At 45.2% G+C, this 12,555-nt stretch overlaps 2 protein-coding genes across 4 annotated transcripts; both read right to left on the reverse strand.

Moving 5' to 3' along the window:
- Positions 1-343: 343 nt before the first annotated feature.
- On the reverse strand, positions 344-4,658 carry LOC101168055 (glutathione S-transferase A). 2 transcript variants are annotated; one of them, XM_004074398.4, is made up of 6 exons: positions 4,414-4,658; positions 1,769-1,834; positions 1,587-1,692; positions 1,271-1,389; positions 1,111-1,199; positions 344-1,038 (listed from the first exon to the last, which is right to left on the reverse strand). In XM_004074398.4, the coding sequence occupies exons 1-6, from the start codon at positions 4,582-4,584 to the stop codon at positions 906-908; spliced, it is 684 nt and encodes a 227-aa protein (XP_004074446.1). In that variant the 5' UTR covers positions 4,585-4,658; the 3' UTR covers positions 344-905. The 2 variants fall into 2 exon arrangements, with proteins under 2 accessions (XP_004074446.1, XP_011479655.1); XM_011481353.3 differs by having other exon boundaries at positions 1,111-1,196; positions 4,414-4,657.
- Positions 4,659-5,509: 851 nt separating this feature from the next.
- LOC101168304 (glutathione S-transferase A) lies at positions 5,510-9,214 on the reverse strand. Of its 2 annotated transcripts, none has more exons than XM_023960229.1 (6): positions 8,998-9,214; positions 6,640-6,705; positions 6,460-6,565; positions 6,131-6,249; positions 5,968-6,053; positions 5,510-5,885 (listed from the first exon to the last, which is right to left on the reverse strand). In XM_023960229.1, exons 1-6 carry the CDS (start codon positions 9,166-9,168, stop codon positions 5,753-5,755), a joined length of 681 nt encoding a protein of 226 aa, XP_023815997.1. In that variant the 5' UTR covers positions 9,169-9,214; the 3' UTR covers positions 5,510-5,752. The 2 variants fall into 2 exon arrangements, with proteins under 2 accessions (XP_023815997.1, XP_004074447.1); XM_004074399.4 differs by having other exon boundaries at positions 5,968-6,056.
- Between the last annotated feature and the right edge of the window lie 3,341 nt (positions 9,215-12,555).

A 12,555-nucleotide genomic window follows, 5' to 3' on the forward strand; every position in this document is an offset into this window, starting at 1 on the left:
AAACTAGATCAGAAATGGGACTGAGGTCAAAGGCTTTTCATTCTCTTTTTCACGGCTTTATTCTAAGCCTCATGTGACTTTAGCAAAGAGTTAGTTCAACAGTGGGTGAGATTTTGTAAATAGGACGTCCCTGAAGCTCAGAGTAAAGGCCAGGTAAAGGTGTTTCTGAAGGTTGACATGACATGTTGTTTATGAGGCCAACTGTTGGTCGCTGCACCACATGGAGTTTATCAAACTCCTCCCCGTTTGAACCAAAGCTGAATGAATGTGGAGCAAATAATGCAAAGCCAACAAAAGTCATGTGCAAATGAACCAAAACACTAAAATCATTCTAACTGGTAGGTTTGCATTCAAAGGAGCAGGATCTTTTTTCTGCTCAGCTTTTATTTAGGAAAAAAAGTGAATTTATAGGAATTGTTTAATCAAGAACAGACAGCCTTACAGCATTTTCTTTTGAAGCAACACAAAGAAGAAAAACAATCAGAACACGTTTAGTACTTCAGAAGTTTCAATTGAAAGACGCTCTAAATTCTCATGTTTGGGTTTTTTTCGTTATAAAAAAAATATTCTGCTTCTAGGTGGTTTTGCTCTTGCACTGCTTTTCTTCCAGCACACAGCTGCGTCTGCGCAGGAACTGCAGATAACAGCTGCCAGACAGACCTGCAGAGTCACGGTGACACAGGCAGGTGGAGCGACGTTTGTGCAGAGGTCACAGAGGTCACAGAGGTCACAGTCAGTTTATCGGGTTCCTGTAACTTCCTAAAGACAGACGCATCTGTGGACTTTTACAGTTTGTTCTATGAATCTACTGCTGCTGGAAGCAGGAATCTTCCAGTCTGAGGAAGAAGCAGAGCTGCATCGCTGTGTTTTGGATCATTAAAGCAGTTGGGAACAATAAAGCGCTTTCAGATGTCTTTCAGCAGCAGTTCCTCCTCGGGACCCTCCAGCCAGTGAGGGGGCCAGCTGGCTTTGATGCTGGGCCTGTCCTTCAGGAGGGCGTAGTACTCCTCCAGTTTGGGGTAACGCCCCGCAGACAGCCTGCACAACAGGAAGCCAAAGCTCAGAAGAAGCGCGATTGTTGTGTAGAACCCAGAAACCTTTTTGTCTCACCCGAATCGGAACAGAAAGGCGACGGTGGGGAAAACCACCACGTCTGCCAGCGAGAAACTCTTTCCTGCCAGGAACGAGCCAGAGCCCTGCTGGAAACAAGAACAGAGAGTCTGAAGACGTGGCCGCACCAGGAGCGCCTTCCAGCCTCTGCTGGGCTCACCTTGGACAGGTAACCCTCCCAGAGCCCGAGCTCCACCACCAGGCCGTCCTTGTTCCTCTTCAGGGCCGAGTCGTGCCGCTCTCCTTCAGGGACGTACCAATCGTAGTAGATGACGCTTCCTGGAAACAAGAGGAATCAGAAAACCAGCTGGACCGTTAGAGGATCTGGAGAAAAAGGGGAAATAAGGAACTGCAGACGCATCCATTCAGGCTTCACCCGTTCAAGGACTAGAACTCAGGAAACCACACCTCCAGGTTACAGCCGTGGTTCCTTCCTACATGAACAGGTGACAGGAAGTAAAACCTGCTGGCCTTACCGAGCTTCTCGTAGAACGTGAGGCCCTCAAACATGCGCTGGTACATCAGAGCTTGTTCTTCTGGGCCGTCCGGGATCAGCTGGTTTCCCTGAGACTTGAAGTGGCTCTGATGAAAGAGGACAGTCAGGACAGCAGATCCTGAGGAGTGTTTGAGCTGCGCAGCGATGGGCGGGACACCTCACCTCCAGATACAAGCAGATGGCGTAGGACTCGTTCACAAGCGTGTCTCCGTGTTTAAAGGTTGGGAGCTGGAGGACGAAGAAAGGAGATTTTCAAAGCCTTCCCAGTGATCTTTGAATGATGATGATGATGATGAACCTGTGTCGTTCTCTAGGACATAGTGTCTGCAGAGCAGCAGGAGTTCTTCAGAAATTCACCTCTGAGTTGTGGACTGTTGGTGTGGAGGAAGCCCGCCTCCACTTCCCATCACCCATCTGTTTGCATTCTCTCTTGCTAGCTTACAGCCCCTCACACCTCCAAGCTAACATGAACTTTCAGGATGTCGCCTTGACTTTTGGGATAAAGTGGAGAATTTCTTCCAGATTAAACTTCAGGAACTGCAAAAACTTTGAGACTCACCTGCAGACGCCCACTTCCTGTAAACACTTCACAGTTTACATTTTTTATTTACCAACATGTTTCTATTCTTTCTTTAGGTCAATTCTGGTAGAAGTAATTCTATGAATGCAACATCTATTTCCTCCAATTCTACTTTATAAACGTATTTGTTTCTATTTTCCTTTGGACTAAACGCAAACAAAAACAACAAACTTAGATATTTCTGTCAGCTTTATTTTAACTTTGTCGCCACCTAATGGACAGATGCAGAAACTACACTCCAGCTGCAGGATTTCAACCTTCACATCAGGAAGCAACGCTTGAGTCATTTCATCTCATTCTGATGGCTTAGAGAGCAGAATTATGGAAACCATGGGCGATTTCTAATTTAATGGACAAACATGATAATTATCTTGATCACAACATTTTTTTGTGCAAAATTCAATTTGGTTTGCCCATTAAAAGAATATAATAAGAAAATCAAATCCATTCAATTCCTACTAAAACTGCAGCTCAGCCAATAATGCTGCAATAACATTCTTCAGAAATGAGGCCACTCTATGTGGAAGGGAGACAAAAAACTAACAAACAAATGTGAGAGATTTTAAATAATTCATATTACCTTTCCCGTTAAAAAGAAAATATATTTAGCAGAATTACAGCACAGCAGAAGCTAAAAGGATACGAACATTATATCCATCATATCCTGTCCCTCACAAAGCAAAGAAGTGACCTATAAAGTACTTTTTACACACTGGCTTTAACTGTGATGGTGATGTTTGGGTCTTTTGTGGAAATGATGTACTAGAAACTGTGGAACATCTTTTCTTTGAATGTTTGCATGTAAAAGAGTTTTGGTTTTCTTTTCACAATTGTCTCAAATCAAAAAATATCACCATTAACCCAACATTTAAATTGGAATACTATTAAAATTCGATTACAAAAATCTGGACTTTCTGATGAATGTACTGATTGTAATTTCAAAGCATTTTGTACATAATTGTAAATTCTTAAAGGTGAAACCTCACATTAATGGATTACTAAACCGCCTCATACTATTCTATAAATCTTTACACGAATCACAAGAATGTATTTATTTAAACTTTTGTAATAGACCCTTATTTTTATTTAAGTTATATTTGTTTTTTGTCTACCTTCATCTCATCATTGATATTGATGTCATCGACAGACATGCCGTGATTGTTAAATGTTTTCTTTAATTGAATTAATAAATACAATAATTTATTAATTTAAAAAAACCAACGATTAATTAATATTTCCTTTCATTTTAAGATGAGATGTGCCTTTTCCATCACTGTCTGTGTTCATTGAGATAACTTAATTAAAAAACCATCCCAAAGACCGACCTGGGAGAACTACATGTGCCGTCATACCAGTCCGTGGCGTCACTAAGGTTGGGGGCCGCTGATCTAAACCGCTCATAATAAACTCATAATTAATCTTATTATTATATTTGGTAAATTCCATCTTCATAAATGCACATTTTCTTCATCTTCTATTTTTACCCGTGTTAATCAAACAAATGTACCATCTCTAAAAGCCTTAACCAGAAAGCTGTATGTTTGTATGAAAGTTGTAGAGCCTTGAATGTTTTTATGTAAAATATATGTATATTTATTTATATATGTATATGTAATATATATGTGACATGTATGCTCCCCTGGCACATTTTAAGTTTATTTTGTAAAATTGTGTTTTGTACTGTACTTCCGTTTTGTACAATAAAGTTAAAAAAAACAAGAAATTAAAATAATTATAAAAAATAAACCGCTCCGACAGCGGGATTGGGGCGTGTGAATCACGTGTCCCGGAAGGAAGTTTGGCTCCTGCCAAAGGTTGAAAAAATAAAAGCCTCCGTTAGAAAAATGTTAAACATTCTATCAGATTTAAATCAATAATATAAGCAGTTTTTTAGTGCGGACTTATACAACTATGACGCACTTGAAACGTGTCTAGAAATACTTAACCTTTAATCTGATCTTAGATAAAGTAAAGTTAATGTTTAACGTTACTCCGTTTGTTAAAATAGTCCAACAGTATTGTTGTGTGTCTGTGTAGGCGTCTAGCAACCTAGTGTGTTTTTAATCAGTTTCCTTTTTCAACCTGTTTATTTATAAAAAGAAAAAGTTTTAACATCATCAACTTTTTTTTTCAAAGTAAATTTCTGCGTGTTCAGACTCTCGTGTCTCTCTGTTTGGCTCAGGTGTCCCTTAGGCCCCCTCCTCCTCCTCCCCCTCCTCCTCCTCACCTGTCCTCTGGGGTTGATGTCCAGAACTTGCTGGGATTTGTGCTCCATCTTGTCGAAGGAGAGCAGCTTGTGGTTGTAGCCCTGCAGGTTCTTCTCCTCCAGGGCGATCATGGCCCTCCAGCAGGGGCAGGAGCCGGAGCCCCACAGCAGAGTCATGCTTTTAGCAGCCATGATCGCAGCTTTTCGAGACCCAAACAGCCGCGAGCGCCTCTGACAACTGCAGGCTGAGAACCCGGGCTGACGGGCTCATCAACAGCTACACGTCGCCCCCTAGCGGCCGGGAGCCCAAATCTCACTCATAAACAGTTTCAAATGATATTTTGTCCTTGAAAATATAGATTTAAGTGAAGAATATTTTACTCAAGAAAGAGAAAAGTTTGTAAATATGCCAACAAAAAAAAGTGTTTTGTGTTTTTCAGAAATTCTTAAAAACTGAACTTAAAAACTCTCCATTCTTAAATACGTCTAAAAATGAATTTAGTTATTAAATCATAGAAAACTAGCAAAACCTTTCGGAAAAATGCTCAAAAAATTCAAATTTTTGTGCCTCAATTGCTGGAAACAATGTGCACATGATAGTGGAGAAACTGTGTATCAATACAGACAATAGAGTTTCTCTTTTTTATTGTTTTTGGTTGCTGGTGTGCCTCAAGATTTTTGTAAAAGAAAAAATGTGTACCTCGGCTCAAGAAAAGGGTGAAAAATGAATGATTAACTCCAATGACTTGGCAAAGCTATTTTTGCAATGTCATCTTTGTCTCACAGTGAAGTTGTTGAAGATGACTCAACTTTAATGGAGAACCTTCCTCCACATAAACCAAGCAGGATGTCTTTCTACTTATCTGCATGAATCAAAATGAGTAATCAAGCTCTGCTTTGATGGAGCAACCCCATGGAATTATGGGAAATGACTGCAAACTGCTGTTTTTTAATTTGAATGTCAGAGCGCAGAGGCACTGCTGTCCTGTTTCTGAAGGCGTCTCCATCAAACAGTCAGAAGGCTGCAGGATTCTGCAGAGCACGGCGGCTTTGATGGCGCCATAACTGCTCCTTATCTCCACGTCAAACCTTGAACACCTTCAGGAGTGAAAGAGGCTTTCATCTTCTGCTGTTTTATTTTATAATAAAGCAATAAAGTTTTACAGGTCAGGGGTCATCACATGTTTTTGCACAAAGCACCTGCTGTAAAAGCTGCTGGCATTTGGTAGCGTAAGTGAAAAAAAGAAGCTTTTAATCTTCTGTTCCTCTAGAAAACTGCATTTAACAAGAACAGCTGAAACTGGACAGTTCAAGCGTTGGCTGAGATGATGTTGTCAAACGCTCAGGAGGAGGCCTTCTCTCAGAAATCCTTCAGAGCCTCGTGTCCTTTGGGGTTCTCCAGCCAGTGAGGGGGCCAGCTGGCCTTGATGCTGGGCCGGTCCTTCAGGAGGGCGTAGTACTCGCCCAGTTTGGGGTAACGCCCCTCAGACAGCCTGGAGAGAAAGGCGTAATCCCCAACAAAAATCAATCCCAGCCAAGACGTGAGGGAAGTTCTGGTCTCTGTGGCTGTCTTACCCAAATCTGAAGAGATAAGCCATGGTGGGGAAGACCACCACGTCTGCCAGAGAGAAGGAGCTTCCAGCCAGGAAAGAGCCCGGACTCTGCTTCAGAAACACAGGATCAACTCCAGAACATCAGAGCAAACAAAGGCTGGGTGGTGGTGGCGTCCATCACAGACCTTCTGCAGGTGAGCCTCCCACAGGCCCAGCTCAGCCTTCAGGGCCTCCTTGTTTCTGCTCAGAGCGGAGGCGTGCCGCTCCTCCTCAGGAACAAAAAGGTCATAGTAGATGACGTTATCTACAAGAAAAACACAACGATTTGTCTCATTTACCCACAAAATGATAAATGATCAGATGTTCTTTCCCTTTTTCCTCTCAAGCACTTTCAAATCTTCTGGATCTTCAATCAAACCAAAAGTTTTGGTTAAAAAAATCCAGAAATGTCTTCCTGACCGGAGAAGCAGATTCTTGGTTTTTAACTGCAATAAGCAGCTTCTGTCTGTCTTACTGAGTTTCTCGTAGAAACTTTGCCCCTCGAACATGCGCTGGTACATGAGGGCCCGCTCCTCTGCAGCGTCTGGGATCAGCCGGTTCCCCTGGTTCTGAAACTGACTCTGCAACAAGGAAACCCAATGAAGAAACGGGCGGTTCTGCTGGTCCCGTGGATGACGACTGGACGGCGTCTCACCTCCAGGTAAAAGCAGATGGCGTACGAGTCATTCACTATGTTGTCTCCATGTTTGAAGGAGGGAAGCTGAAAAAAGCAACTCTGTCAGAACCGGGTCAGAACTCTCTCAGAGATTCTACAGAAAATCTTCAAGGGTGGATGTTAAAAATCTACATTTGTCATCAACTAATGCTTGCTTAATCTTTTGATCTTTTTCTAAAATGTTCCCAGCGGTCTTTAAATCATGACTCTGCTGTTTTTAGACTAAATCCAAAAACCTGTCATTTTCTAGGACAAACACAATATTCCCAAAAGTATCCGCTCACCTGCTTTGACTCACACATGAACTGAAGTGCCGTCCTACTCCAAACACATAAAGTTCGATATGATGGCGGTCCACCTATTGCAGCCATTACAGCTTCAACTCTTCTGTTAAGGCTGTCCACAACGTTGAGGAGAGTTTCTAGGAGTTTTGGAGCATTCTTCCAGAAGGTCATTGGTGAGGTCACACACTGATGTTGGTGGAGAAGGCCTGGATCTCAGTCTCTGCTCTAACTCATCCTAAAGGTGTTCTATGGGGTTCAGGTCAGGACTCTGTCAGGTTCATCCACAGCAGACTCTGTCCTCCATGTCTTCATGGACCTTGCTTTGGTCACTGGTGCACAGTCATCTGCTCTAGAGTCCAGTGGCGTTGTTCTTTCCACCACTGCATCAATGCTTTGTATTCACTTGGTGATGTGTGTTTGGATGCAGCTGCTCAGCCATGGAAACTCATTCCATGAAGCTCTCTGCATGCTGGACTTAGGCTAATCTGAAGGTCACATGACGTCTGGAGCTCTGCAGCAATTGACTACAGGAAGTCTGCGACCTCTTTGTGCTTCAGCATCCGCTGACCCCTCTCCATCAGGTTACGTGGTCGACCACTTGGTGGCTGAGTTGCTGTTGTTCCCAAACTCTTCCATGTTGTTCTGATAGAGCTGACAGCTGACTGTGGAACATTTAGGACTTTTCACCACTAGATGTGTTGTACAGGTGGCGTCCTATGACAGTTCCAGTCTGGAAGTCACTGAATTCCTGAGAGCGGTCCATTCTTTCACAAATGTTTGTAAAAACATAGTCTGCATGAATGTAATACACCTGTGACCAGAAGAAGTGATGAGGACACCTGATTCTGATCATTTGGATGGATGAGCCAATACTTTTGGTAAAATAGTGTAGTTTCAGTTTCAGAAGTTCATCAGAAATTCACTTCTGAGTTCTGTTCTGTAAGCCTCTTCTAATTTCCCATCATGCCTTTGTTTACACTCTCTCCCACTAGTTTACAGCTCCTCACAACCCCAAGCTAAAACATGACACACCTTTTGTATTAATAGGAATGAAATTAAAATAGATAAATAACCAAATAAGTACATAAGTTACCCTTAATAGACAGATATAGGTGTGAATTTAAAATAAATTATGCTAGTCAAAAGAGAAAATAAATAATGAAAATGTCAAATAAATTCTTACATTTTAACTAAAAGCTAGAAAGGTAGGTCTTGATTTCCTTTACAAACATGAACAGTCTGTGCGGCCCTGAGGCATGCTGGGAGGCTGTTCCACAGGCGAGGTCCATAGTAACTGAATGAAGCCTCGCATTTGTTTTAGTTCTAACTTTTGGAATAACCAAACGGCATCAGAGGACCTCAGCGAGGGCTGATACTTTAAAATCATATCAGATAAATATGAAGGGCCGAGACCATGAAAACATCTATAAACCAATAAAAGACGTTTAATTCTGAAACGCACATGGAGCCAATGCAGCGATTTTAAAATGTCCCCCCCCCACCCCTGGTCCTCTTCAGCACACGTTGAAGGTTCAATATCCTAGAGCAGAGAGCAGGGCATGACAGTAATCTAGACTAGCATGCATTAGCACCTCAGAGAGGAATACACCAGAATTAACGCCCACCCAGTGTGTTTTCTACGTCACAATCTTCTTCAAACTTTTTCTTCCATCTGCTCCTGGTTCACAACGATTTGAATAAAGAAATACTCAGAAATGCAATTTGAGTTTAATTTTCTATGAATTCGTCCATCATGAGAACAATAATTTAACAACCTGTCGTGCTACTCCTCCAGCCGCCTATGTTTGACCTTTGACACCTCCACCCTGTGTTGCATCTCCCTGCACTCCTGTCTCCTGGGTTCCCCTAAAATCCTCCTGAGCTTCTTCATTCCAGCACCAGCAGGTCTCCTCTGCGCCTCCCTGCTCCCCTCATGTCCCAGGACCTCCTGCTTCACCTCCTCCCTAAAGCCTCACAGTTCTCTACAGTTCCTGCTGCTCCTAAGCAGATTAAACGGAGCTGTGAGTTTGCAGGAGCTCCTCCTCCTCCTCACCTGTCCTCTGGGGTTGATGTCCAGAACTTGCTGGGATTTGTGCTCCATCTTGTCGAAGGAGAGCAGCTTGTGGTTGTAGCCCTGCAGGTTCTTCTCCTCCAGGGCGATCATGGCCCTCCAGCAGGGGCAGGAGCCGGAGCCCCACAGCAGAGTCATGCTTTTAGCAGCCATGATCGCAGCTTTAGGCGAGAGTCCAAGTGCGCAGACTCCAACATGTCCTCGCTTTATAAAGCGCTCTGTCTAGATACAATTCTACGCACACACCGCCATCTGCTGGCCGGGAGAGGAAGCTGCATCCTCCAGCGTTCAGGTCCATGGACGTCACGCGCCCCCTAGAGGTATTTGATAAAAAATGCTAAACAAAAACTCAGCAAACTTCAAGGTTTTAAAAACTTGGGACCTATTTTAAAACCTGGATGTTTGGTGACATTTTTACTTTTTGTCTTCATTTATACAAGTTTGTGATTTAAAAAAATTTAAGATTTAATCTAGATTTTTCATTTGTTGCTATCTATCTCTTTTTCTCTGTTCGGTTTTAGCACTCTGTATCACACTCAGCTTTGTTGGTAGAGTTTAAATATGTATGTATATATATTTATGGATTTAAAAAAACTTAATGGCACTACAGCAAGCATTTAAAAACGTTTTTTTTAATTATTTCAACAAAATGTTCCGAAAAATAATCTAAAACAGCTTCGTTTAGTCAAATTCTGCTGTCTCTGAAAATGATTTTTACCTGCAGTCGTAGCGTCTATGAACAATGAAATAAGTTTATAATAAATTATAAATTATAATAAATTTTAATTGATAAAATCATCAGTTATTTTGTTTTGTATTTTTGCATCCTGATAATTCTAGAGAAACCCTCTAAAGGAGCTGTTCTCACACATAAAGAAAAAAAGAATACGACAGAGAGGAAAAGGTAAGTTAAACTAATATAAATTAAACGAAAAATTTGAGGCATAAAAACCAAATGCCTCATATAAAACATGAAGTTTGAAGTCCATAAACTAAAATAGAATCCCATTTGGTTTTAAGAATCTTCTGCTGTCTCCTGATCAAAAAAAGAAAAGCTTTACTGCTGGAGATTCAGCACTAATGGTTTAGGAGTAAACGGGAGACAATGGTACGTGGTCATGAAGCTGACGACAGCCTCAAAGGTCATGAAGCTGACGACCGCCTCACGTGGTCATGAAGCTGACGACAGCCTCAAAGGTCATGAAGCTGACGACCGCCTCACGTGGTCATGAAGCTGACCACCGCCTCACGTGGTCATGAAGCTGACGACCGCCTCAAGTGGTCATGAAGCTGACGACCGCATCACGTGGTCATGAAGCTGACGACCGCCTCAAAGGTCATGAAGCTGACGACCGCCTCACGTGGTCATGAAGCTGACGACCGCCTCACGTGGTCATGAAGCTGACGACCGCCTCAAAGGTCATGAAGCTGACGACCGCCTCACGTGGTCATGAAGCTGACGACCGCCTCACGTGGTCATGAAGCTGACGACCGCCTCAAGTGGTCATGAAGCTGACGACCGCATCACATGGTCATGAAGCTGACGACCGCCTCACGTGGTCATGTAGCTGACGACCGCCTCACGTGGTCATGAAGCTGACGACCGCCTCAAGTGGTCATGAAGCTGACGACCGCATCACATGGTCATGAAGCTGACGACCGCCTCACGTGGTCATGTAGCTGACGACCGCCTCACGTGGTCATGAAGCTGACGACCGCCTCAAGTGGTCATGAAGCTGATGACCGCATCACGTGGTCATGAAGCTGACGGTCATGAAGCTGACGACCGCATCACGTGGTCATGAAGCTGACGACCGCCTCACGTGGTCATGAAGCTGACCACCGCCTCACGTGGTCATGAAGCTGACGACCGCCTCACGTGGTCTTGAAGCTGACCACCGCCTCACGTGGTCATGAAGCTGACGACCGCATCACATGGTCATGAAGCTGACGACCGCCTCACGTGGTCATGAAGCTGACGACCGCCTCAAGTGGTCATGAAGCTGATGACCGCATCACGTGGTCATGAAGCTGACGGTCATGAAGCTGATGACCGCATCACGTGGTCATGAAGCTGACGACCGCCTCACGTGGTCATGAAGCTGACCACCGCCTCACGTGGTCTTGAAGCTGACCACCGCCTCACGTGGTCATGAAGCTGACGACCGCCTCACGTGGTCATGAAGCTGACGACCGCCTCACGTGGTCATGAAGCTGACGACCGCCTCAAAGGTCATGAAGCTGACGACCGCCTCACGTGGTCATGAGGCTGACGACCGCCTCAAAGGTCATGAAGCTGACGACCGCCTCACGTGGTCATGAAGCTGACGACCGCCTCACGTGGTCATGAAGCTGACCACCGCCTCACGTGGTCATGAAGCTGACGACCGCCTCAAGTGGTCATGAAGCTGACGACCGCATCACGTGGTCATGAAGCTGACGACCGCCTCACGTGGTCATGAAGCTGACGACCGCCTCAAGTGGTCATGAAGCTGACGACCGCATCACGTGGTCATGAAGCTGACGGTCATGAAGCTGATGACCGCATCACGTGTTCATGAAGCTGACGACCGCCTCACGTGGTCATGAAGCTGACCACCGCCTCACGTGGTCATGAAGCTGACGACCGCCTCACGTGGTCATGAGGCTGACGACCGCCTCACGTGGTCATGTAGCTGACGACCGCCTCACGTGGTCATGTAGCTGACCACCGCCTCACGTGGTCATGAAGCTGACGACCGCCTCAAGTGGTCATGAAGCTGACGACCGCATCACGTGGTCATGAAGCTGACGACCGCCTCACGTGGTCATGAAGCTGACGACCGCCTCACGTGGTCATGAAGCTGACGACCGCATCACGTGGTCATGAAGCTGACGGTCATGAAGCTGATGACCGCATCACGTGTTCATGAAGCTGACGACCGCCTCACGTGGTCATGAAGCTGACCACCGCCTCACGTGGTCATGAAGCTGACCACCGCCTCACGTGGTCATGAAGCTGACGACCGCCTCACGTGGTCATGAAGCTGACCACCGCCTCACGTGGTCATGAAGCTGACCACCGCCTCACGTGGTCATGAAGCTGACGACCGCCTCACGTGGTCATGAAGCTGACGACCGCCTCACGTGGTCATGAAGCTGACGACCGCCTCACGTGGTCATGTAGCTGACCACCGCCTCACGTGGTCATGAAGCTGACGACCGCCTCACGTGGTCATGAAGCTGACGACCGCCTCACGTGGTCATGAAGCTGACCACCGCCTCACGTGGTCATGAAGCTGACCACCGCCTCACGTGGTCATGAAGCTGACGACCGCCTCACGTGGTCATGAAGCTGACGACCGCCTCACGTGGTCATGAAGCTGACGACCGCATCACGTGGTCATGAAGCTGACGGTCATGAAGCTGATGACCGCATCACGTGTTCATGAAGCTGACGACCGCCTCACGTGGTCATGAAGCTGACCACCGCCTCACGTGGTCATGAAGCTGACCACCGCCTCACGTGGTCATGAGGCTGACGACCGCCTCACGTGGTCA

The sequence above is a fragment of the Oryzias latipes genome, chromosome 11, assembly GCF_002234675.1.
Source record: "Oryzias latipes chromosome 11, ASM223467v1".
NCBI lineage: Eukaryota > Metazoa > Chordata > Actinopteri > Beloniformes > Adrianichthyidae > Oryzias > Oryzias latipes.